Source organism: Anser cygnoides, chromosome 4, assembly GCF_040182565.1.
Source record: "Anser cygnoides isolate HZ-2024a breed goose chromosome 4, Taihu_goose_T2T_genome, whole genome shotgun sequence".
NCBI classification, from domain to species: domain Eukaryota; kingdom Metazoa; phylum Chordata; class Aves; order Anseriformes; family Anatidae; genus Anser; species Anser cygnoides.
The window spans coordinates 53,418,854-53,441,247 of NC_089876.1; the positions used below are offsets into that span (position 1 = coordinate 53,418,854).

At 36.3% G+C, this 22,394-nt stretch overlaps 1 protein-coding gene across 13 annotated transcripts in view; it reads right to left on the bottom strand.

Annotated features, from left to right (window-relative positions):
- NEK1 (NIMA related kinase 1) overlaps positions 1-22,394 on the bottom strand; it is a 43,558-nt gene that overhangs the window by 5,301 nt on the left and 15,863 nt on the right. For 7 of the 13 annotated variants that reach the window (XM_048076221.2, XM_048076218.2, XM_066996752.1 and 4 more), the window contains 17 exons: positions 19,640-19,812; positions 19,426-19,557; positions 15,993-16,095; positions 14,317-14,400; positions 13,722-13,805; positions 12,405-12,482; positions 11,224-11,319; positions 10,510-10,683; positions 9,633-9,698; positions 9,308-9,542; positions 8,067-8,219; positions 6,771-6,962; positions 6,108-6,222; positions 5,812-5,894; positions 4,645-4,862; positions 2,005-2,159; positions 610-821 (listed from right to left, as the gene is read on the bottom strand). In XM_048076221.2, the coding sequence (XP_047932178.1) occupies positions 610-821; positions 2,005-2,159; positions 4,645-4,862; positions 5,812-5,894; positions 6,108-6,222; positions 6,771-6,962; positions 8,067-8,219; positions 9,308-9,542; positions 9,633-9,698; positions 10,510-10,683; positions 11,224-11,319; positions 12,405-12,482; positions 13,722-13,805; positions 14,317-14,400; positions 15,993-16,095; positions 19,426-19,557; positions 19,640-19,812 (2,353 nt within the window). Of the gene's footprint in view, positions 1-609; positions 822-2,004; positions 2,160-4,644; positions 4,863-5,811; positions 5,895-6,107; positions 6,223-6,770; positions 6,963-8,066; positions 8,220-9,307; positions 9,543-9,632; positions 9,699-10,509; positions 10,684-11,223; positions 11,320-12,404; positions 12,483-13,721; positions 13,806-14,316; positions 14,401-15,992; positions 16,096-19,425; positions 19,558-19,639; positions 19,813-22,394 lie in introns of those variants that run through there. The other 6 variants (XM_048076223.2, XM_048076222.2, XM_048076220.2 and 3 more) reach the window with 5 other exon arrangements.

Sequence of the window (22,394 nt, forward strand, 5' to 3'; positions counted from 1 at the left end):
TGCACCTTATTTTAAAGCAGTACTAAAATACTTAAACTTCAACCAGAATTTAAAAAACAGAACAGAAATTTCAGTACGCCATTGTGTATCGCTAATGCAGACCACTACAAGCAGTGATAAGGTTTTCTCTCTTTTTTAGTTTAATTGCATTAATAGCTATTTTGGGCTGAGGACAAGGTTAATGATTTCATGTTCCTTTTGATTCCCTATTAAATTACTTAATTGTAAACTGGATCCCAGATAATCCAGTCATGTCAGTTGCTCTTTCTTTTTCACTCTTACATTGCAGTCATGAATTATTCAAAAAATAGGATGTGCAGAAAGTCTTTGATCTTCGTTGAAGACAAGTTTTAGGCAAGTAGTGAAAAAATGATTTATGATCAGTGCCTAACAAAGACCAACCATTTATCTGCAGCATGAATGTTGGTTAGATGTTGACCTTAACATTCAGAAAAATCTATATATTGTCTGTTTTTTTAAACTTCTGTATAAAAGCTATTAATTATGGCTTTATTTCATTATAAGTATAAAAATCCAAAAAACGTCTTCTGTGTTTGTCTTGTTAATATCAATAAATAGCTTATAAAACAGGTATTACAGAAATTATACCTGACTGCCATTCTTCATTAAGTGCACTTTCGCTGCTGGGGTTATTTTCATCTCCTTCATCCAGCTCTGTACCATTTGTTATGCATTGGATGACATTGGCCTTTAAAGTAGACTCTTCCTCTTCACTTAATTCCTCACTAGGCTGCTCCCTAAGTAATTGCTCCATTGAGGCCCGGAGTTCCTGCAGATCTGTATCTGCCTCCCCAGACATGCTAGAAGAAAGTGACAAAGATTACGTAAGTAAAACTTTACCAGACAAACTCTGTAGAAAGAGTTGTCTGCTTTTGTTAAACCAACAAACTGGAAAGCCAGTGTAGGAAAAAAAAGAGACAAGCATTTGCATATACAAGGCTAATTCTTTTCCTATGGCCAGTAGCCTAATAAAGGAAATCAGCACTTCCTGTAGATTTTATGTCCTCAGTCCAACGGAGTAGCAAAGGAGTAGCACAGGAACATAAATGAGGATTATATGGTCAAAACAAAAGTAATTTTTGTAATAACACTGCTGATACGTAGGTACGAGTTATATATCACAACCCCTAGCCTTAATAAGTTTCAGGTATCCAGTTCTAAGACAGCGTGAAACTGATTGTAACTGGTAATCCCTTGAATAGAAGAAGCCAAATATTCTCCTAAGTGTTACACTTAATAACACAACTGAAAAAGCAACTAGGCATGGTTTGGATACAAGGACACACAAGCTTAAATTGTAGCAACAGGAAAGATAATGGTATTGTCTTGTTTCTAAGTTGCATTGAACAAATGAAGAAAATTTAGGATGAGGAAACAAAGGACAAGTAACAGCTTGGTTTTAGAGTACCTGGATGTGAACCAACATTTACACACTATAAGGAAATGCTGAAAAGAAATGAGAACTAGAACAAAGATTAAAATGTCTGGAGCAAAAATAGATCTATACCTCATCAGAAAAGATAGACCAGATGATTTTAATCTCTGCAAACTATCCAAGCATCAAGTAATAGTGAAGACCCCAGGGTCAGATTTTGAGGCCTCTGGAAGAATTTGGGGGAATTTAAGGACATCCTAATACAACAGCAAGAACAAAAGATAAGCAGAGATTCCCAGAACATAAAAATAAAGGATATATTAAAGAAATTATGATTTCTGTAAGAGTGGTGACCATCAGCTTTGATCATTTTCAGGGGAATACAAGAAGAAGCAGGAAAAACAAGAATAAACAGGACATACCATTAGCTTCACAGTTCTCTGAACAAAACTGAGAGTGAATGGTGATTCAAAACAAACTTGCAATACAGGATTTTTAAGATTTGTCTTAAAATTCCATTCTGGCGTACAGTGTATAATGATGTCTAACCAAAAATATTCTTGATATAAGGTGCTTCTTGAAATACTTGATAATCATATTATACTCACTTATCCTCAGAATCAGAGGGTCCTTCTTTGGCTTGTTCATCTTCTGTATCATCTATTTCGAGATTATGTTGATGCTGTACATCTGCTACACTGGGAACATCAACTAACGTTCTGTACAGTTTGTAAAGATCCGGAAGCGAACACGTTCTCAACATCTGCAAAGGTAAAAGAAAGCATCATGTTTAGTTACAATAAAACAAACAAAAAACCAAACCAAACAAACAAAAAAACCAGTCTGAGGTTACAAGTTGCTTTAAAATCTGAAATGAAAAAGGATGAAAAATCAGAGTCAATTTAAAAATAAAGATGTGTCCAGCACAGATGCTTGTACGTACTGAAAGCTTGACATCTTGAATTTTGCCTGTCAGCTAAATGGAAATTATTCCTTCTACCTTTACAGGTTACAGTGACTGAAAAGTTTAAGGAACATAAACTGACATATAGATTCTGTTTTTCTGCAGATTTTTTCATTATCTTGAAGACTGTTTAAAGAAAAGGAACCTTGTAGTAGATAATATATATGCAATTAACATACATACGTTGTAAGCAATCACTTAAAACACTGCTTAGAACCATTGTGAGTAGCTGACAAAAGGAGTATTTTTTAAAATTACAGCTGATATTTCTCAAGGTTGGTCACTGAAAACAGTTTTCTTTGTGGCATATTTCAGGGCAGTTCCATAGTATTAGAAGCAAGCTTAAAACACTAATTTGTTGCAGGGGAAATATGTTCAAAGCAACATTGAAACAAAGACACCTTGTTTGCTCATTGATCTACCCATCTCTCTTAAGAAGTCTAAGAACCCCAAAAGAATACTAAACATTCACCACTGTAATAAGAACCTAGATCTAATCTGCACTAAGAAGTTTTGCCAATAAACATTACCTTCCTTCAACATAGCTCTGAATACATCCACGTTCAGTATTTGCTGCTAGTAAAAAGCCCTGAATTACTTCCTCAGAACTGTTCTCTGCTGCAATTTATACCTACTCAGTGTAGTAATACAGATGCTCTAATATCAAACCTCTGTCAGCACGTGCCAGAATATTATTGACATCACAACAGTTACCACTCTTTTTGACCACAGCTGCCAAAGGGAAGGAACAATTAGAAGACTGAATTTGCCCCATCGTTTGAAAGCTTCCAGGTGTTCTGAAAATGCCTCTTTTCCTATTAACCTACCCCTGTTAGAGTTAGTGTCCTAGCTGTAGACAGGCCTGCATGCTATCTGCCCTGCACCCTGCTAAAGGTTTTATTAGCATCTGAGGATGACCTGCAGCAGGGGTATAGTTGGGGAATTCCTAAAAGTTACATTTACAGTCATCGCAAAGAAGTTCTGAACTTCCCCTTGTTGCAGTCAAATGAGAAAAAGGAATTTATTGCTCTATTTTGTTTTCAGCAAGTCTACTGCAGCAATAATAGAAAAATATCTGCTGCTTTTCTCCAAATTCTCTGCTATTATGTAGAGCTCATCTGGTACTGCATTAACAATTCTGACACTTATGGCCAAAACACATGCCAAATATGCAGCAACATGACACACTGAGATGGGTCATAATGATACACTGAAAAGCTTCATTATAAAGCTTATCCACTACTCTCTAAGTTTGATAAGGGTACAAAGACTGTTCGTTCTGCACCTAATGAGAAGTTAACTTTTCTGTATCATCTAACTGCCAGATACCCTGCTTCATAAGCTAGGGATTTTAATGACAGACTAACTCTTGAGGAATCACAGTAAGATTCATAAACCCATTTATGTGAATATATAAATCTGTGAAAATCACCTCTTTGTAGCTTGTCAAGAAACTTTATTTTTCTAAAGATGCAAATACCGCTGTCCCTGATATGATTCCCAGAAATTCATCAGCAAATAGGTGTTTTTCAATATTTGATTAATCAAGTAGTGGAACTTCTGTTCATGCACTCACAATAATGTGAGTCAAAAGCAGCGCTCTTATTTATCAGGCATTCCAACAACAGGAAGATCCTTTACTTTGTATTGACTGAATACAATGCAGGTGTGGAAATTTCCAGAGAACTGTCACCCATGTTTCTGCAAAAAGCACCTCTTCTATTTCACACTTTGCACTTCAGAACCTTGGCAAGTATTGCGCATAGTCCTGGAAGTCTGTTTCATCTAGTAGTTCCACAACTATTATTAAAATATTTTTAATTCATTTCATAACCACATTCCACCACCCAATGCTCATTTTACAAACTGCGTAACCCTGTTGCCAGCAATGATGAAATACCTTTGCTGCTCTGTTCAGCACTTACGTATACGATGGCAAAGTAGTACTAAGTTTGCAAAATTGTGCAAAAGGGATAAAGAAGGCATAGGTTAGCAATTTTCCTCAAGAACTGTCTCAGTTGTATTAGAAAAGTGGTGGCATTCCTCCATAACCACTTTGGACAAAGAATTCTGAAGAGTGAAACCAGAGACTCACAATGCTATGTGAGTCTGGCTCATATAATGAGCACAATGCAGTCATATTGCATGGCAGATGTGATTAGACAAATACAAACATCTGCTTAAACTGTTATGCCATCTGCTCTAGCCTCGTGAAGCCTCAATAAGAAAATCAGAAAAGCAAACGTTACTATAGAAATAAAGGTATTCTTTTTTTTTAACTTGCCTTTGGGTTGTTTGCATCAAACAGCCCTGTAGAAAGTCCAATCAACAATGAACTTTTGCCTTTATTTTTTGCTGGTGATACGGAATGTGAACAAGGCACAAAAGGCTCTTCCTGTGAAGACTGAGCTGACAGAACCGGTGAGGCTGTTGGTACAGCTGGGGACTGCATTACCCTCTGGAATAATGGTTCAGGCTGCAGTGAGTCACTGGAACAAGTTTCTGATGTGGTACACAAAAATCGAATACAAATTTAATTTACACAAATTGATTTAAAACCACAAGCTCTTAAGCAAAAAGTAACTAAACTGAGAAAAACTAATTTCTGTTGCACATTTGAAGGAGAAAACAGATCACACTCTAAGAGTATGAAAATCTGTTTAGATTATTTTAGTAAATGCATCATAATGTGACATTCTCCCATTTATCATTGAGAATATACATCCCTCAGCTATTGTCTATTCTCATGCCTTCTTGTTTATCATTATCCAATCTGTGCCTGAAATTATGGCTTCATCCATTATCATCTGTTGCTTCTTCCCTTATACTAGATTTCTTCAAAATTATCCCAATATAATGTGCTCTGACACTGGAAAAAAATGTACAGTTTGCTTAATGCACCAGTAAATAGATGGAATAGTATAACCAATGATAATTCAAAGTATTGCAGATATATTTTCTATTCTACTATAAAAATATGTAGATCTCCTGGAATTAGTTTAAGGACCTCTAAGAGGAAGCAATTCTATGCAATAAAGATAAAAAATCATCACTAACACTTGTTCAAAATATCTTTTAAATATCCAAGCTGCATTTCAACATTAGGTATGTCTATAAACAAAGCAGCACTTTACCAGATTTCATAACACTTTAAATAGTCATTATAAAAGGTCATAACAGTCAGAAACCTGATATTCACTTGTAAGTATCAAAGCGTGGGCTATTTCCCTGTGTATACATAATGTAGCTTTGTTGCTACATATTTTCTTCCAAAGTGGCAAATATAACACACATAATTCATCTTCCTAATCCATCAGAAATCTGCCTTATAGAAGTACGAACCGAAAAAGAAAATGAAAATAGAAAACCTGCTCTTTTAGGGTTAGTGAAGAAGTGAGAAGGGATGGCTCCAGTGCTCTGTACCACCAGTTACAAAAAGATTTCGACTGACCTTCTGGAGCTTCTTTTTGTGGTTGCATCTTGTCAAGTGCTACTTTCTCAGAAGCTGCCTCATTTCTTCTGTCATGTTGTGCCCTATTATAAAATACCACACCCAGGGAAAACACCATTTAAAGTAGTCATTAGTCTACTGACAAGATCCTCACCCACCAAGAGCAGTAAAACTAACATGGTAGGCAAGCAATGAAGCTTTAGCTAAGCTCAACATTGTAACTGAAGTATCTAAATCCTCCTCAGTTAAAATTAGTTGTTTGAACTCAAGAGAGAGGGATCAAAAGAATAACTTACTTATCCTCTTTTTCTTTTACCCACACTTCATTAACAGTAATGGGAAATTCCTTGCTCTGTTGCTTTTTATTTTCTTCTGTTTCTTCCAACATCTCTGCTTCCAGATCATCAGGCTCTAAAATTAATGAAGTCATACACCTCATTAAAAATGAACCCCAAACAAACAAAAAGACAGGAGAGACTATATGTTTTAAGATTACATTAAAATCCTTGATGTTAAATCTTTCTGCATTTTGCGGAAACAACTGAAATTTTGTAGCTCCAGAACTTAAGTTTGGCTCTGATACAAGAAGACTATCTTCAAGCTCCAAGGAACTGTCTTCTAAAAATCTCAGCAACTTTCCCCCGTAAGTCATCAGGGTGCTGGTATCATACAGGGGAAAAGATCTCAGCACAACTGGTGTGCAGAAACAAAAAGGAATTGAAGCTCTTTAGAATTCCACTTCTTCAGACAGTTCTCTAGAAGCATGTAAGTTTTTGGACGTTAACAAAATATGTCGGTGAATCAAATTACTATGCAGGCATAGAAAATACCTGGTCCTACCTAAAAGGTATTATAACAAATTGAACTTTGCCTATGGGAGGATATACAAGTCTACAGTATACTTTCCTCATTGAATTGGAAAACAGATTGTCATTAGAATTGCTAATTAAATGACTTACCATCCAGCATAATAGGTTTGCTCTGCATCTGGGTAGCTCCAGCTCTTTGAGATTCTTCTGGTATAGTCACTTCGTTCTGTGAGATACCAACTGGCACTGAAGACTGAGCTCCAACGGTAGGAAAAGCTTTCTCTTCCTTATCCTGTTTTACAATTAAGGAGTGATGATCTCCTTCAACAACTTCTGCAGTATCTAAAACAAAATTAGTCTGTTGTTTAAACAGTGCTTTGACACAATTCAATAATAAACTAAAACGTGACTACAAGGTAAGCTGAGAATCTTGGGTTTTAAAACGTAACATCTACACAGTAGAAAAGTTTGCATGCATTTATTATGAAGAAGGAACAAGGAAGACAGAAATATTAAAAACAGAATTCTCCCCCCCCCAAAACAGCAGGTGTACTTGCTACTTTATAATTATTACTTTTATATTTATTGGAATAAATATGAAATTGTACTGTTCTCTTGTATTTTCAAGTTTAAACTAAATTTTAATGAAAGTTGGCAAGGTATACAATGGTTGTTATTACTTTATCAATGGTTTTACTGGTTTAAATCATGAGATGAAAAGGTACAATAGCCTATGGGTTTGGCTAACAGCTGTAAATATTATCAATACATATGTAACAAATATAACTGAGCCTTAAATTTCTTTAGAGAAGTACCACCATCCATTTCTAATAAAAGAAACTAGTATTTTGTCTTGACAAAGGCAAAAATATACTAAAGCTGTAAAAGCTTCTTGCATCTAGCACTTATAAAGCAAAAAGAAAAGAGAAAGGAGAATAGACAAAAAGGGCAATAGCAAAAGAACAGGTATGAAAGTTGTTCACCAGAAATACAATAAAGATAAAGAAGCAACATAATTTGCATTAAGGACAAAAAGTACTTGTCCAGAAGGAAATTCCACTAGTATGCTAAGTCACATGCTAACAAGAAAGCTACGGGAGCTATGTAATTCAATATTCAGTTGACAACATCCCTTTAAAAAGACTGTTAATATTAACAAGCAAAGTCCAAGACATTTCAGCAAAATGAAGATCCTTCCCCCTTTCAGCACATCCATCTTAATTTCTTATTACTCGAGTGTGTTTGAAATATTTTGGCATCTTTTGGTATTGAGCCTGTGCTGACATTTGGAACATTTAGAAACATTCAGAACTGAGGCAACACACAGAAGAAAGAAAGGGTAAGGACAGAATATGCTTCAATCACTTCGAAATTATTCTCACTAGACAAACTGGCAAGCTGGCACTTCCTACATTTGCAGCGCATATAGTTACTGTCCATGCTTACCATTTGTTATATCTAGTTCTTCCAGTAATTCAGTTTGCAGCTGCAACTCTGCTTCTCCTAGAATTTTCAGGACTGAATCAGTAGGACTTTTGCCCCAGACTTTCCTGTGGGGTTCACCAAAATCTAGCTTAATTACTTCCCCCATAGTTTGCCCTGTCAGGACACAAACAAAAACATGTTAGAAACTTTTGTTCATTTTCAACATGACAAAATACTTTACTTATATTATAGTAGTTATATATAAATATACTATAATTGCCTATACTTTCTATAGACAAACAACCTCCACAAAGCTAAAAACAACAAAGCCAGTCTTATGCCACCTCTCCCCAAGTTATAGGGCCTAAAGACTGTGGTTAAAAGTCTAGAGTTTCTGTTCTGACAATTCATTTTAGTAACAGAAGTTATTAAACGACAATTGTCACCTTCAACTTAAGAGGAAAAACAGGAGGTCTTTTCAACAATTCAGGTACTCCAGAAGAAAAACTGTCTGAGAAATTTTTAAAAACTGGCATGATAAAAACTGTACTTCTACGCCTGTACTTCTACCAACTTGCCCATATGGAAGAGAAACTAGAAAGCCTTCTCCTGCTCTGTTTTGACATTTGTTTCTGTTATTTCTCCTGAGGAGAACAGAGAATAAAAAGTGGCAACAAAGAAGTAGAACAAAAAAATGAAGTTTCCTGATCTTCGAACACCCTAACCATGTAAAACTACTGTGCTATGAAGCAAGTCTTTCAGTGATCATTTATTTCTACGCTGTGAAACAGCCTCACTAAGACACACTGAAACTAAGAAAAAGGTCTTCCACCTGAAATATCAGAGAAAACAGATAGAAAATCTGAAAGACAGGCTTGATCAAAAGAACAACCCTCAGTTTTTATTGTTCTACTGAAAACATAAAAGGATTTGTAAATTGAATAAGAAACTTGCATATATTTTAAATGTTTTTATCCTTTCTGTTAGATTAACACCTATTTAAAAGACATTTACAAAGACAACTTGAAGAAAAGCGTGCATTTAATTAACTGTTTGTTGAAATTACAGTTTTTTATATCATCGGCAGGTCATTTAACTACTAAGCCTGTGCTTTACTCCTTATGCAAGGCAATACGTAACCACCTGTTTTAGAAGCAAATGACACACATGACACACAAGCAATAACAAAAAAAAAGAGTACTTGCTTTATAAAAGCAGACACTACTGATTTACTAATGTCATGGCGACAAATGAGTGCTTACGGTCTGTTCCAGAGAGAGAGTCTTCCAACGATAACTGTGCTAGAGGAACTACCAATTCAGATGCCTTTGATTCCCATTTTTTGCGATCTCCTACAAGTGGATGGACATCTTCTTGCTGTTCCTTACCATCTTCAGACCCATCTGATTCAGAGAAATTTTTATTTTCTTTTCTTCCTTTGTCATCTTCTTGAGCTTTAAGATTTTGATTCAATCTTTTCAGTATTTGCCGTTTATTCTGAAATAAGGATCAACATGTATCACTTAAATAGTACCTTCCTTAAAAAGGAAAAGAAAATTAAATTAAACCGAACACAATTTGACATACTTGCACTGCAAGATCTGGCTTTTTTGTTTCCTCTTCAGCTTCCTGGATAGCAGTTACATTTTCATCCTTTAGAGAAAGAAGCATGAAATACAGTGTAGAAGAATGTGTCAGAAAAAATAATCTCAAGAATAGAAATAATAGCGAAAAGTCACCCCTAACACCCTTTCATTGACAACTGTAGATAGATTAAGACAGAATGGACAATACTTCGGTTTTTGTGGGGTTTCACAAAGACTGAATTTCAAGGACAGTGTCTGTGTGACCTATTTGCTATCTGAAATGGGTGAGCAAATGAACCAGTCTCAGTTTAAGCAGGCAAGGGAAATCCATAGCACAAAACAGGCAGAGATGAAGCTAGATGTGACATGTGCAGCAAAATGGCAACCACTTCCAATGCTAGAAATGAGTAATTCTGTAAGAGAACAGAAAAGTGGCAAGGACAGAGTCTAAGAGAACCTGTAAAGAAAAGCAGAAGTGAGAAGAAAACTTCAACAATTACAGCGTATATAATGTCAGTTCAGTAAAGAATAAGAAAACATTATCTCTTTAGTATCCAAAAACACAAAGAAAACCTGCCCAGATCAAGTTGACTGACAATAGGCAGATGCACAACTACAGTTAAAAAAAAAAAAAAAAGGCAAATATTGCATTACACAGAGCATTTTTCAGAGAAACATTCTGCATTGTTCTTGATCTGTCTCAATTACAGGACTAAAGCAATTTTAACTATTGTGTAAGACCTACCAGCAACTAATAACCTTAAGCATTTTCATTTATCTTATCTGCACATTCTTCTAAAAATTCTTCTCCAAATCAGTATATCTATTTTTTTTTTAAATTTTAGGTAAAAAAGTTAACTTTTAGCAGAAGTACCTACCACACCCACTTCCTTCAAAGCAGAAGTCATGGAAATGACTGGTGTACTGGGCTTAATTGGAAGCTGTTGCTTAGGAAGAGATGCTCCAGGCTCTTGTACTCCATGCACAGGACTGTGTCCTGTAGCTCCCACATGAAAAGGCACGTTAGGACTCTTTACTCCTTTTGCTATCAGCTGTATAATACAGATTCAATAAAAAAATAAAAAGAAAGATAAAACAATAAATCTAAGACTGCACATAAAACACAGTATGATCAAATATGCTCAGGTAAATCTTAGAAAAAATCATGTCACACATTTTCATACTAAACTGTCAACTACATATATGAACTATTTCCCATTTATCAGCTTCACAACATCCCACTTTTTTTTTTTTTTAGCAGAGAGATATCACTAGTGGGACTTGTCACTCCACAGCACACGTAAGCAAAAGAAGATTATGTACAATTTGGTAAGTTGCAGACCATTAATAAAATACTTATGCTAATAAAATACTTATCCTAATGATTCTTAGGTTTGCTGTTCTTAAGTTCTTGAACCAAATTTTTATTCAAGTATACTTAAGATCAGGCTTTTAGTGAGGGAATTCTGACTGGCAGATGCTCTCTCCAGTTTCAGAAGACACATTATCTAAGCTTGAGAATCACAGTGTAAGATTTTAGTCATACAAATACACAGTACTACATATGTTGACTGTATAATAGGTTTTCTTACATGTTCTTCCCAAGCTCTTTTCTCTCTTTCGTATGCTTCCTTTCTTTTTTGCTCTAACTGTTCTTTTAGAACTGCAGCTCGAGCATTTGCTTGGGCCTGTAATAAAGAAACAAGCAAAAAAAAGACCAGCTTGAACCACAAAAAACATTAGTACACCATTCTGTGGAACATCTTAAAAAGAAACATTGTTGGATCACTTCATCTCGCTTTCTCTCACTTACTGCTTTATAGACTGCGAAGGAAGGTCTCCACTGATACTCAAAATCACCACACAAGTACAATAACTGTTCGTCAATATTTAAAATGGTAACAACTCCTCAAAATATACTTACAATTCTTGATTGGCATGATTATTTTTTTAGTGTATATATTAATTGTGATAGAAGTAATTTAAAATTAGAGTATTTTCTAAACAAAAAAAAGTTTTGAAGCAAAATTCATTAATCATAAACTATTAAATATTCAGCTTAAACTTTCTACATTTGTTCAACAAACACAAAAAGCTTCCATTGCTGTTTCACCCCTAGTTCTAAGGTTAGGCATAAGGTCAGCTTGTTTTTACATTGCTCTTTGAAGATGAAAGGAAAAAATGAACAGATAGAGTATGTATACCCATATACTTGATATAAGTATAGTATAGTATATATTATTATTAGAAAAATACAAAGAATAAAGCTCTAATAAAAAACTGGATTCCTATGAATTACAACCGATGTAAAACTCTGAACTAAATGCAATTTATCACAGGGTTATATAATAGCCCACCTTACAGCCTACATGTGGCCTCTGTCAGCACAAGTGAGGAGTTTTGGCTTCCTTTATTCTTCTAACTAGTTGTTGTTATTCAAGGTACATTTACCTTTCCGTTTCTGTATCAAAATGCCATCTCAGTTATACCAAATTGCCTTGAGGACTAAAGCTAATCTAGAGAGAAACCTCAAAGGCATGGATGGGAAAATTTTTGCCTGCTATGCTACATTACAACATATTTTGAAATTGCTGAGATAAATCAGTTGAAAAGAGTTGTTACCTCAATACAGTATGTATGACTTATCGGAGACAAAAACCTCTATTAGTGGATGCATAAACAGATTATTAATAGCAAAATGAAATGCAAGAAACTTCATGAGATAAGCAAATTTTAAAACAAGGAGTTCCATTTCCTCCCTTCCCACAATTACCTTCTGTGCTTCTATCTTTTTGCGTTTCAGTTCTGCTTCCTCGCTTGATTCTTGTCCATCAGAACTGCCAGCTTCATTCTGCAAAGCACGAGTCCTCAAAGAATTATCATCAATGCATGTACTTAAAAGCTGAGTGATAGAAGTGACTACTGGGATCATTTAGACTGACTGTCTGACTAACACAAGCCATAATTTTACTATGTTAATTCCTCACTTGAATATAGTACCTACTTGGATGAAACTTCATTTTTGAGACTAGTGATTATTATTGTTATTTTTATTATATCACTGGAGAGAAAAAAACTTCAGAAAAATATTCTGGTACTTTTCATTGATTCATACATATTCTGCGTGAGCATTGTCAAAAAGTCAATTCTAGAGAAGTTCCTATAGCTAAAAGCAAATACGCTGTTATGGGTTTGGCTGGGATAGAGTTAATTTTCTTCGTAGAGGCTGACACAATGCTGTGTTTTGGATTTTTGATGAAAATAGCATTGATAATACATCTGTGTTCTGTTGCAGAGCAGTGCTCACCCAGAAGCGAGGCCTCCCCAGCTCCTCGCGCTGCCCTGCCAGCAAGGGGGCTGGGGTTGCCCCAGGAGCTGGAGGGGACCCAGCCAGGACAGCTGGCCCAGGCTGCCCAAAGGTATGTCCCACACCGCCCGGCCTCACGCTCAGCGGTGACAGCCGGGGCTGAGGAGGAGGAAGGGGGACGTTGGGAGCGACGCCATTTGTCTCCCCCAGAAATCATTGCATGTGATGAACCCTGCTTTCCTGGGAGTGGTTGAACACCCTGCCTGCCAGTGGGAAGCACCAAATGAATTCCTTGCTTTGCTTGCTCACACGACTTTTGCTTTACCTAGTAAATTGTCCTTATCTCAACCTGTGAGTTCTTGCAGTTTTACCTCTGATTCTCTCCTCAACCCCCTGGGGAGAGAGGGCGAGCATCTGTGTGGTGGTTAGCTGCCTAGCTGCCTGCCGAGGCAAAACCACAACAAAGTATAAACATGCTAGTGCTTAACGAGAGATTTGTGGATCAAATTCAGATGTAATTTTATGTTGTCCCACTTTTTAACAGGTTATTAGGTAACATGTACTGAAGCTGCACCTCTAAGTGAAATATCCAACAAATTTCATAAATTCTGTAAGAACAGATACAGGTACACTAACCGTGGAACAGAATGAAATGTGTTAATAGATGTGTATATATATATATATATTTACATGTAAAATTGCTTATCATAAAAATATTTCTGCAGGGATAAAATAATATGATCCCACAGCCAACTTCCTGAAGTATTTATTTTTCAAACTGACCTTCTCTCCACGAAGTTTTGCTTTAATCTGTTGACGTTCATTGAAGTTTTGTAGCCGGATCTGTCTTAATCTTGCCAAATATTCCTAAAGTAAGGAACAGAAATAAGTTTCAATTATAATGAAACTATCTGCAGTATGCTTCGTTTGTAATACCTAAGATTCCACAAAAAGCAAAACGAAATGAGGGGAAAAAAACACTGTCACTGTATTAGCACTTCATAATTTCCAGAAGAATTCTCATCCAATAAAATTAAAGAAAACTGAAACTTATGTTCCTCAGTATTAAGCTACCATTACACTTGATACAATCAAGGACCAGGAATGGTTGCATCTGTTACAACACGGTTACACCCTATAGGTATGCGTGCATGTTCAAGAACCTTTCCTAGGCAAACTGCTGTAGACAACAATTATTTTATGATTATTAAAAAAAAAAATTACACACCCAGATTCCAGAAAAAAAAAATGTATTTCTTAGGAACTTATAAAGTCTTCATTTTGTTACACAAATGAACCATGCAGGGAAACGAGGCACAGTCAAGGTCAAAATAGTGCTGTTTGTGTGATGGAAGTGGCAAACATGCGGCAAGCATACCTCTTCTTCCTTGTTTCTGGATTTCCTTCCTCTTGCAGAAATGGGCCTGCCTCCATAGATATCTGCCACGTTTTGCAGTGTACCCTGTTTGCCATTTAATGGTATAAAATTTAAAATGGCTGGGGCAGTAAAATTATCTGCTTTATCCAGTAAATGTTCATTTATAAGAAAGCAAATCCACCAATGATCTGCAGTTGTTCTGAAATTAACTGATAACTCCCTTTGACTTATAAGAAACAAATGACAGTAATAACTGAAAATCCTGCATAGCCAGGAAGAGGCTAGACCTTTAATATTACAGCAGTTTTCTCCCTACAATTCTGGTCTTCTGCTATGTTAGAAGCATAAATTCTGACAGACAGCAGTTTTTGTACATCTGGATTAAATACGAATTGTGGCACACAGCTGGCATTTCTGCCATTGTCAAGTCAAGCCTAAGATAGAAGTGGAATCATCATATGTAGAGTAAGCATTTATCTATCATAATTTTTTAAACATACTATAAGTAGCAAACTCATAAATCTTGTAACATATTTGTATAAGCTTATTACATTTTCCTTTCTAAACTTAACAAGCTGTCTTACATTGCTAATACATATGGATATACAGTTTATAATCTAGATTAGTGTGATGTATTCGGAGTCCTAACTGTAAACAAAAGGATTCAACCTCAAAGGAATGGAAAACAGGAGTCCATTTCAGGACAGTACAAGAATCATTTAAATTAAAGTTTTCTGCTTGGTTTAAAATCATATTTAAATTATTATTTTTTTCATGATATACTGTAAGCTCCTGCTGAACTTATTAAAAATATCTTGATTTGTAAATTAGATGTATGTTTACTGCATTTATTATGTGTTGTTACATGGACCTTGTTTGTGCCTTGTAAAACACCGTGGCTTTAGCTTTCTCAAGCTTGAGTACAGAGAACCACCTGTAAATCAATACTCCAGTTAAATTCTTGACAGGAAGCACTGAATACAAAAATTTTCGCTAAATACTCTTTCAGATTGAGCTGAAACATCAGTAATTCAAGAAAAGAGGGTATTTCTAAACTTCTGTTGTTTAGTCACTGGGGGATGAGAGAATAAATTAAAAGAACCATTCTCACAGGTAAGAAATAGCATACATTCATGAGGATTCCATGAATTCCAGTTTTGGCTTGAATGTTAAGCCATAAAAAAGAGAAAGGTATATTATTCTCCATATTCACTTTTTCAGAAATAATAACATCCTAATATAAAGGAATCACTTACAAGATGTTGTTACAGCAAAACACATTTCCTAGAGGAATACTGAATTTAGAACTGCAAGCATAAAGAACAAACAGCATTTTGTGACACTGTCCATTAGTTAACCTCTATGGACTTAAGATGGATGTCTTTATAATATCTTCTTAATAAACAGAATGTTTTTCTAAAACACTACTGTAGCAACACACTACTGTAGCTGAGTTAAAAATTTAATCACACTTCATTTAAAGTTCAGGCTACTGAAAAATACATAGTTTAATTTTAATCAAAACTTTACAGCTATAAACAGAAAAAATATGAAAGTAATGTTTTAAAGTTCTCAATATCAAGTTAGACATGCACAAAAATGTATTTTTTTTCCTTTGTTGATTTGTAAAGCATTCTGAAGCAGTAATATAAGTAGGAAGACCAGATTTTCCATACCATGTGTCCTTCAGCTCGAGCTTTGTTTTGCATGGCTTCCCTCTTTCGTTGCCAGAATTCTTCCACTTGCCTTGCTCTTTCTGCAGGTAACCACCCTTTTTGCCTGAATAATTACAACACATAGCAAGCTGAAAGTCTCTGAAATACAAAACTTGCAAAACCTATACATATATTCAAGCTAGGACACAAAAACTAACTATGAAAAATGTATCTTCACAAAACGCCTTTAATAAGCTGAAATACGTCAGACTTCCACAAAATGGAGAAAAAATAGGTTCAACTATATTAAAAGTCCAATTAAACACGCCCTCCCAGAACACTGTGTTGTTCTTCCATATCCTGCTCATCAAAACAAAATGAATGTCAAATCACAATTTTAGTGCAGTTAGTTCTGAAAACATCTCAGCTTGTTTTCACTAATTATCATTTGTAAAATAAAACATTAAAAAAAAGGACAGATTCCTTCGAGGCTTCCCTTTAGAGATGGGCAAGAAGACTTTACTCATGAGCCATCCAGTAGCCTTAATCTGACCTATGCTTGGAGTAAGAGCTTCTACCACTTACCACTTAGATAAACAGACACAGTGCTGGTATTCCAACAGTATTCTGGCAACTGTTTTGGGGGGATTTAGCGGGACTTTTGCTTGTCTGTTTTTAAAGGGACTCTGAAGAAGTTTTTCTACCTCAGAATTAACCAAAACAAGATGTTTTTTCACATTTTTCACCCCAGGTCAGGGACCTGTTTGGGTAAACAAGGCTAAAATCAATTTATTGCAACTGAGCAGCTGGCAAAGTTTCCTAATACATACATAGGATCATTTTGTAGTGGAAACAGTTTCTGAAAAATTGGTTGGAAATAGACTAAGGGGGGAAAGCTCCCTACCTAAACAAAACAAAACAAGAAAAAAAAAAACAGAAAAAGGTGATGAATGATGTTAGATATTGTAACAGATTGTGGAACGATGAGTCAATCCCCTTTCCAAGGCACCCCTAGCCTCATCTGATTGAAGAGTGTTGGGAGTCCGGCAACAGACAGGAAGGTATTGGAATAAGCTGATAGCAATAACCCATCAGGCTGAAACAGTTAAAGAAAAAATAATTTTGCCATACAGGAACTATTCCTAGTAATTCCTAAATGAATTAGCACACTAACTAAACCCGCTTGCACCTAGTCTTCCTCACCCCACCACCCAGCAATTAGGAAATAAAATGCTATTTCCATATGCTATAATTCGTGAAGTAAGAGAGATGTAAAATGACTTTGATACAACAGGACAAATGCTGTAGCTGCTCTGAAAAGTCAAGACAGTCCACAGAAGTGTTACCAGTAAAGAAAGAAACACTTCATAATCTTTGTATATACGTATTTGGCTCACTATATGATTTTGACTGTAACTGTTCATTGCATATAAACTCAACTGGTGGATAAAGAAATCTGTCAAAACAGGTCATATCGACAAAGTTTAGCTTACAGTACTGTATGAGAGGTGCTCTCTGAGCAAAAGAAACTATTTGTCTCAAACCAAGTACATAGCAAAAACTTATTTCAACTAAATTTTACGTGATACCATTTCTCCCTGCTCTAATGCTGAGTGACTCATATTGTTACAACGCTTCAATCAGATTGCTTCTGGACAGCGTTGCTGTCTAAGAGACAATTTGTAAAGATTGCTGAAGGTGAGGGTACTTAGCTTCACTTTAGTTGTGCTAGTGTAATCAAAAAGACTTTAACTCAAGGATTTCTCAACTTTCTTAACATACACTTTAAATTACCTATCTTCAAGAAAGTTGTTATTCTTAACATTCTTTTTCTTTTGGTTAAACATCTTGAACACCTGTCTTTATATCTCATCTCTAGCTGAAAGAATAACATGTGAGAGAGAAACACTGCTAGGCTATGATAAAAAAAATTACTTTTAGCTAATGAAGTACAAATACTTAACACATTTTAAATGCTAAGGAACAGCAGCTCAATTTAAGGTTAAAGGTAATCCATCTTATAGACAGAAAAAGAAAATTATATCCATCTGTTTTAAAACTTCTGCACACTATGTTCATCGAGTACTTCTGAATTCATGGATTTGAGAAAAACTGAATTGATTTCTCTTCAGGATCTCCAGGTTATTAGTAATTTGCAGCCCTCTAATATAGTTGCTCTCAAATTTAAAAACATTTAAAACAATTCACCTGGCTCTAGCCAAGTACCACCTAATATTGTCGAATGTGTGAGGCAAACAATAATACCCCTAACCTAGGCAAGATTTGTCAATAATGGCACTGTATGCAAAGAGTAGGGAATAAACAGAGGAAGCTGGAAAGACGCATCTATGTCAGTTGAGAAAATACACCTTCCAGTCCTGGGTTGTATCAGGAAGAATTTCAGTTAGCTCACAATGGCCCAAATTACTATAAAGGAAATAGCATGTACCTCGCAGCTTGCAAAATTTTAACATCAGTGTTAAATGTGCTATACTATTGCCATAAATTTTAAAATAGAAAAACCTAGAAGGTAAAACATATACTATATGAAACATAAAACTGAATAAAATTCTTTTAGAAGAACAAACATTTTCTTTGGCCACTTCCTTTTCTTCACATTAACACCATTTATTTCTGCCCCCATGGGATACATCTCTGGATCTGTAGAAGTTTAAATAATCCATGATATAAAAAAAAAAATCTATGAAAATTAGTGAGTAATGCTGAAGTACTGAACTTCTAAGTATATACTTCCCCATATACCACTCTTCAGTGTGGAAACAGTCCTTTAAACAATACTAACAGATTTGAAGAAAGGCAATGCAGTTTTGAAAAAACTAACTGAAAGAGGTTGCCAATCTACCTGAAATAGGTAGACAATCAATGTTTTTTTATATACAAAACACACTCACTTTATAATTCTGTGGTGCTTATTCTTTGCAGTAACTGTAAGTTACATACTGTTGTAACACCTAGCATTCACATCTCTTGACGAAGAAAGCTACTGTGAGTTTTCCACTGGTCAATAAACAGGAGCTAAGAGCGCTAAAAGCTTTCTAGACACTCTTCTACGTTGGAAAATTAAACACTGAGATGGAGAGAAGGCAGTCAGAATGAGATGATAGAACAAGGAAGCATCTTGGCAGGTAACACAGAAAACAGAACTATGAAAAAAGCAAAGGAGGGTTATTGTTTTAGCTAGACTGTAACTGCATTAAGCCAGGAGTTTTGGCTTAAATCTAGTTTAGTTACAGTTGTAAGTAATCCTTTTTTCCCCTATTGGGAAAGCCAAGGTTTCCATTGGTTCTAAAAGAATTGTGGTCTGTGAGGGACCAACACACAAACAGACAGCACAGTACCAATGGATTTTGAGACATGTTCAGCTACTAAATGGAACAAGACAGAACAAAAATCTAACACGTAGGGACAGATTTATGGATTATCATAGTCCAACCTGTTTGCATTGGCTTGTTTAGACACCTCCTTCGATCTTTTCATTTTTTTCCTAATTGCATCAGCATCAGGTAAATGGTGATGACCTGCAGGCCCCTTAGGAACTCCTGGACGTATTCCAGGTGGAATTCCTCTGCAGATAAATACGTACAGTAACTTTCATTACTTTCATCTAAAGCAGACCACATGCAACCTCTAGTGGAAGGTAGCCATACCTCTCAACAACTTCTCGGCCTTGTACTTCTGCCCTCCATCTGGCTTCCCTCTCTTCAGCTACTCTAAAGTTCTCCTTTTGCATCTGGTCAAAAATAGCATGATAATGCTCATATTGTCCTCTGGAAGACACTGGAAAAGGACCAAGACCACCTCCACCGCCATAATATGGTGCCTGAAAATCAGAAAAGGTAGGGTGGACATCTCAAACACTGGTTTTAACAAGCCCTTCCAATTTTCACCTCTCTGGCAGAATGAAAGTATTAATATGTTCTGCAACAATTCTGAACTGGTCCTAGTTTTATTCTTGGTGTTCCCCTATTTTAACCAAGGAATTACGATCCCTTTTCATCACTTTACCACTACAAGACTGATAAATTAAAAACTTGTTTTTCAGTTAGCACTCCAAAATAACACAGTATTTTACCTCCTTTTGATAATAGTGTAATTATACATGAGGCATCTGTCACACATTCTGGAAGTTATTGGTGAGGAATCCATTGAAGTGTAACTGGAGATAGCAGATGTTCTACACAGCAAAAATCAAAGTTTTAGCACAAAAAGCTAAAAATGATACAGTACTAACTGAAGCACTACTGAGTGATTTCTATCCAAACATTAACTTTTAAAATTGAAGTTAGAAACAGTTAAGCACACTTCTAAATTTGCTGAGTGACGTTAGCACCAGATTTATCTGAGAATCCCCATTTTTAGCAATCTATAACTTGGCTGCATCACCAGAACTGAGATGCTTCCCTACTGAAGTTCAGATCAGGGGAACATGTACCACAAGTTACAGCTTTGTGAAAATGATCTCTGTCACTCTCAAAGACTCGAATTCCTGGAGAGCCTTTGTGTGAAAATAATAATAAAAAACAAAATGTTGCAAGCAGCTGTGTACAGTAGTAGCCAAGGATGGATGCAGAAAGTGTGAAATTGGCAAAACAAGGTTAAGGTTGTCAGCACATGCATAAAGATGTTCCCTTTACACCTGGGGAAAGTGGTCAAATAGCCCATGGTAACAAACCTATGGAATCTGCTTTAACAATAGGGTGAATGTTCTTTCCAGAGTGGTCCAAAGTATTTCATGTACGTTCGAATGCGACAATGCAGATGTGACAGACTTACAGTTGTCCACCCAGAAGTTCTCGAACAGCCTATATTTAACATCGGAATTTGGCTCACATTCTCAGTTTCAATTGCTCAATGCACATCAATAGTCCATGTGATAAGAGTACTAACTGGAAGATTTATCTAGGCATTAAAATAAGTATGCTGGTACACTGTTCTTCTGGGTAAAATTAATTTATTATACAAGACAATTGATTCTACAAACAGAATGCAAAGCCTTACCTTAGACACTCTTAAAGGTTTCATCTACAATTACTAGAGCTCAGTTTCCAAAAGGACTACCCAAAGAAATAGTATGATCAATCTCTAAGCAAATGCTAGCAGCAGGTGCTCATCAACCATCTGCAGAACGGTTACAGCCCCTGCTAGAAGCACAAACCCAGAGTCTACTCCTTGCCATCTCTTTCCCTATTCTACCCCAGAAGCAGGTACCAGCAACCAATCCAAAAAAGACAGGAGGAGAAAATACTGCACTGCAAGACCCTGCTGTGCATTTAGAGACTATGTGGCCTGCATTACTGGAATGCTTGAACACTGCTACTCTAAACTAACAGGGAGTCACTGGCTGCAGTTTTCATGGGGGAGAAAGGAAGAGGATAATTACATCAAGAATACTGTAACAGTACATGGAAATCTGAGTGATGATACCTTAGTGGCCTGCAGTACGATCTGCACAAAACTACCTAATCCAGAGAACAAATTTCAAACAATTTTGAAGGATGTTTGCTCTGATATTTTACACAGTGACACTTAGTGAAAATATGCACGGCCACTGAAACTCAATTTCCTTACATTACTGTGAATACGAAAAGTTAGTGATGCAGTTTTAGCTAAAAAACAGAGAGTACTTTCCATGTCTAAGGCCCTTGCAATAAAACTCTTGAAGTCAATCAAAGGCATGATTGTTTTCAGAAACATATAGAGCTCTGATCCAAATATGCCAATGCTTATATATCATGTTATATCATTGGGCCCCTCGCTACAGGAAGGACATGGACGTGCTCGAGCGAGTCCAGAGAAGGGCGACCAAGCGACCAAGCTGGTGAGGGGTCTGGAGGCTCAGGGGCGACCTTATCGCTCTCTACAGTTACCTTAAAGGAGGCTGTAGAGAGGTGGGGGTTGGTCCGTTCTCCCACGTGCCTGATGACAGGACGAGGGGGAATGGGCGAAAGTTGCAACAGGGGAGTTTTAGGTTGGATGTTAGGAAGTACTTCTTTACCGAAAGGGTTATTAAGCATTGGAACGGGCTGCCCAGGGAGGTGGTGGAGTCACCACCCCTGGAGGTCTTTAAAAGACGTTTAGATGTAGAGCTTAGCGATATGGTTTAGTGGAGTACTTAGTGTTAGGTCGGAGGTTGGACTCGATGATCTTGAGGTCTCTTCCAACCTAGAAATCTGTGATACTGTGATGTTGTATGGAGCCCTGCATTGGTGCTTGCCAGCATCATCCTGAGAGAGAGAATGAAGGCATGGGAACCAGATGATGGTTTTTGATTTCCCATTAAATCCACACATGGCAGTTTTGAAAGTCTGGTATTTTTACATTTGCTTTTATATTTAAGCTAAGTTATGCGATATGTGACACACGGCCAAAAAATATACCTATTTTGAAGAATAGTTATCAAAA